This window comes from Poecilia reticulata, linkage group LG7, assembly GCF_000633615.1.
Source record: "Poecilia reticulata strain Guanapo linkage group LG7, Guppy_female_1.0+MT, whole genome shotgun sequence".
In the NCBI taxonomy this organism is placed as follows: Eukaryota; Metazoa; Chordata; class Actinopteri; order Cyprinodontiformes; family Poeciliidae; genus Poecilia; species Poecilia reticulata.
In genome coordinates, this window is record NC_024337.1 from 30,907,636 (window position 1) to 30,911,993 (window position 4,358).

General features: G+C 38.9%; 1 protein-coding gene across 1 annotated transcript in view; it reads left to right on the forward strand.

Moving 5' to 3' along the window:
• Nucleotides 1-4,358, forward strand: part of LOC103468082 (polymeric immunoglobulin receptor) — a 20,866-nt gene that overhangs the window by 11,007 nt on the left and 5,501 nt on the right. Inside the window, exons 4-5 of the mRNA XM_017305816.1 lie at nucleotides 54-380; nucleotides 452-511. Coding sequence (XP_017161305.1) covers nucleotides 54-380; nucleotides 452-511 — 387 coding nt within the window. The remainder of the gene's footprint in view (nucleotides 1-53; nucleotides 381-451; nucleotides 512-4,358) is intronic.

Sequence of the window (4,358 nt, forward strand, 5' to 3'; positions counted from 1 at the left end):
GTGTTAATGTGATCAGACTGAGATCAGACAGTAACTGATGATTATTCTAACAGCTCTGCTGGATGGAGGCAAAGATCATCACCTCTATAAAGAAGATGGCAGCTCACTGACAGTCGCCTGTTCCTTCGGTTCCTCTGGAAAAACATTATATTTCTGCAGAGGAGAATGTGAAGAAGAAGAAAACATTCTTGTTTTCACCGATGGAGTCAGAGCTCAGAGCGGCAGATACAGCATTGGACATGACAGAAACAAATCTTCAAATGTTTTTTATGTGACCATTAAGAATCTGACCCAGTCTGACTCTGGACGATACAGATGCCTTTCAAGTTTAAGCTACTCGACAAATTCACATGTGGATTTTAATATCACCGTTTCAGATGGTGAGTTTTAAATAACACACAGATATGTAAACCTTGTGAAGATTCTCACCCAATGTTCTTATATGCAACAGTCTCCTCTGAAACCACTGATCCGTCACCTCTGGACCAGAATTGCAGAGCAACATCTACAGGTAAAGCATTTCACTGTCAAATTATAACTTTTCCACTGGAGGTCGACTATCAACACAACCAGGAGTTTAACCTCTTGAATTAGTTTCATCTCTAATGTACTGGACATAACACAATTTTATAGAAAATGATTGTGTTCATTCACACAACATTATCAGTTGTGACAGGAAGCAGAAAGTTTCTGGCATTTAACACACAAAGAAGAAAGTTTGATGGTTTCATCCTGATGATGGTGTTTGGATGACTAGTGAACATTTTGTAATCTTTGTTAAAATTGGGGCAGATTACAGTTTTCTGGCYGATCTCTGTTTACCGATCTTTAAAAACTTGACCTAGCAATTCTGATTTTGGCCAATACCAATTTCTTTTGTCTGAAATGCTGCTAAATGTAGCAAGAAAGTCGATGAGTTGGCAACAGTGGAGTGAGTTAACTGCGAACGTGCCGTGATGATGGATGTCTCAGTGAACTCTCTCACAGCAGGGGAAAAGAGGGCAAAGGCAGATTTTTAGACATTTGCTCAGGCAGGGTAGTAAGTATCCTGTAAGTATCAGCCAATCACTGATCCCCCAAAATTAAGGAAATAGCTGCTGATAAATTGGTGCAACTCTAGTTATATTGTTTTTATGTTCAGAATTTTTTTTTAGAGATKAMACCTTTTGAAGATGATCAGGATGTCTGAAATGAATGAACCCTGACATGTCCATAGTCAGTACCATGATCCGCCTGTAGGTGTYAGTAAAAACCAGCTTGTTAATGTCTGCAGMTCTTCCTCTGATTGTGATTGTTGTGACTCTGGCCGTCATCGTYGTCCTGCTGTCAGCTGCTCTGATTGTTTCCTACAGGAAGAGATCTCCGAGAGGTGAGAAAGCAGCTGACACACTTCTCTTCATGTTTACAGGTTTTCTGTTATGATAAATAAATAAAACCATAAATGAAGTGGTGAAACATGGCATCCTCTTTTTGTCTCATTACTTTAGATGCTTTTTAATACTTTGGATTTGTTTTAAGTGATGTTGATTTTTCTTATATCTTTGTTGTTTTTCTATTTCAAAACTGAAAATTTGTTGATCTAAATTGTGATTTTAATAATTTATCACAATAATTAAGTATTTGCTCCACAGGTTTGGAGATGAGAGGYWCTGGTGGCCAAGAGATGGAGGTGATTTATACTAAAATTAAAAACTGGATCAAAATGTTGCATCTGGCTTATGAAGGCTGAGTTTGTCTGATGTTTTATTATTATTCTTTCTAGACTGTCGCCTGTGATCGGAGCCCCTCTGGAGACTTGATTTATGAGAACTTTGAATCTTCCAGCAGCAACCAGAAGTAGMACTGATCAGAAACAATCACATCTCTGAGAAATTAAATATCGTGAAAAAGATTTACATTTTTATCTCTCATTTAAAAAGAGAAACTAATAATTATTCATAACACAGAGAGGGAGAAATATTTCAATTATTTTTTTCTTGTCATTTTGATTATTTTGTTTCACAGAGAATGAAAACCCAAAATCTCAGAACATTAGTATATTACTTAAGTTCAGCATCATGAGTTTCCTAAATGTAACTTTTTCCATGTTCCATTTTTTTTAGATCTACCTGTAAAAACTGTTATGACCCAAATGAAACTCTGGATTCAAACTTAAATTATGGTTCTGCTCGTCAAAGATAATAACTGCCKGAATAAAAAAATAAAATAAAAGGATAATTTTAGTCCTTCTGTTAGAACTTAATTTGAACAAATCTTCCACATTTTCAATTCAAATCAATTTATAAAAATAATAACCATCCATCCATTTTCTATGACCAATAGTCGGCTTTTTTCACTTTAGCTTTACTGCCACCTTGTGGTAGCATTTTTTTTCTACATCTTTTATTTTGAAATTACTTTTGAAGTTGACATGCCAATCTGAATATGCATTTTTTTTCTCTGTCAGATTATTTGTGCACATTATTCTGTAATCAAGTGTTTTAGTTTTTGTGAATAATCCTCAATTGTTGCTGGTTTTACTTTTTCTGTTGTTTTTATTTCTGTTTGTGTTTCAGGCYGAGATGTTTTAGTGCAGTGGATGGAAGCTGGAGGTCGGATCCTCCTCTCTCTGAATCGTTAGTCGGGTTCAGTGAAATCCACTGGAAGGATTTTATTCATGCAAGATGATAAATCTGTAATTTTGCTTCTTTCTCTAGCAATTTGTAAAATCGTGTGACTAATAAACTGAAATGCTTCTGCTGTAAGAATAACAATAAAAGAAGATTTTTCTTCAGTTCTTGTTTTTTNAAATTAGTAAATCAAACCAAAAAGAAAACAAATTAGTAACTTCAATGACAAAACAAAACTAAAAGAAAACAATGGAACAAATCGTTGTCATCCACTTCCAAATGCCCTTCGATGGGGCCACAGGAGTAACGCCCCGCCCACACAGCCGGCCCAAACCGCAATGGGTTTAGTTGAGAGTGGCCCAAACAAACAATGGCAAGATAAGACAAGACAGCAGAGCGTCCAAAGCGCTGCAGCTCCAAACAATCAGTTGCCTGAAACAGAAAACCCATGGACAGTTGGAGCCCTCAGCTTCATGTTCCTGATTCTTAAGAGTTCGGATTTTAAAGAATTTAGCCATCTATATTTTACTTTACTTTGACTCAAAAGACGTTTTACTGTTAGGTCATTTTCTTTTCATTTCATTTTGCTGGATGTATAATATTATATTAATGTGGAACTGTTGTAATTTTCTGACTGTTTAAATGTTTATGTTGAACTAGGAAACGTTCAGATATTTATCTACATCTGTTGTTCCTCATCCAGCCTCTAGCGCCCTCTGGAGGACGTGTTGAACATAACAGCTCTCTGTAAATCTGGTCTGGACCAGATTAGGTTCACACGGGATTTTAAGAGGTTCTAGTATTTAATTCAGCTGCATGTTGGAGGAACAACCTGCAGGTTTCAGATTAACTCTGTTCTTTCTGAGTTGATTTAAGATATATACATATAAAAAGATAAGCATTCCTTCTCATCCTCCGCGGGTGTTCTGTCTTTCTCTCTCCCTCTCTCTCTCTCTCTCTCTCTCTCTCTCTCTCTCTCTCTCTCTCTCTCTCTCTCTCTCTCCCCTCCAGTATCTTGGCTGTGCCTAGAACTGCACATTTCTGGACTGGACTGAGATGTCTGATGTTGTTCCTGGGATCTGTTTTAGCCACTGCTCCAGTTTGGGGGTGACTGCCCCGAGGGCCCCGATGACCACAGGCACCACTGTCTCTTTGAGAGATCCTTCTGGATCAGGATTGTCCGCCCTTCAGGTTTTCCAGTTCCTCTCTGAGGCCCTGGTGTTTCTCCAGTTTCTCTTTTTCCTGATGTTGTAATCACTTGGTATTGCTACATCCACCACAACGGCTTTCCTCTGTTGTTTCTCCACCACCACAATGTCTGGTTGGTTCTCCATCACTATTTTGTCTGTCTGGATCTGGAAGTCCCACAGGATCTTGGCTCAGTCATTCTCCACCACCCTCGGGGGGTTTTCCCCACTTTGATCTCGGGGCTTCCAGTCCATATTCTGCACAGATGTTCCTGTACACTGTAGAGAGAGTGTACAGAGAGAGAGAAAATGAGAGAGAGAGAGACACTTCAGTTATTTGTCGGTGGTACATCCCATGTAGGGGCTTGTCCTTCCATGATGGTACCTCTAGCACCTCGTCCTCTGTTCCCCATTCCCTGAGACATTCGCTGAGCACATCGTCTATTGAGGCTTTGTCCTTAATGTATTTATGGAACTTGGATGTTTCATCCTGGACAGTGGCTCTCACACTCACTAGTCCTCTGCCTCCTTCCTTACGGCTCGTGTACAGTCTCAGGGTGCT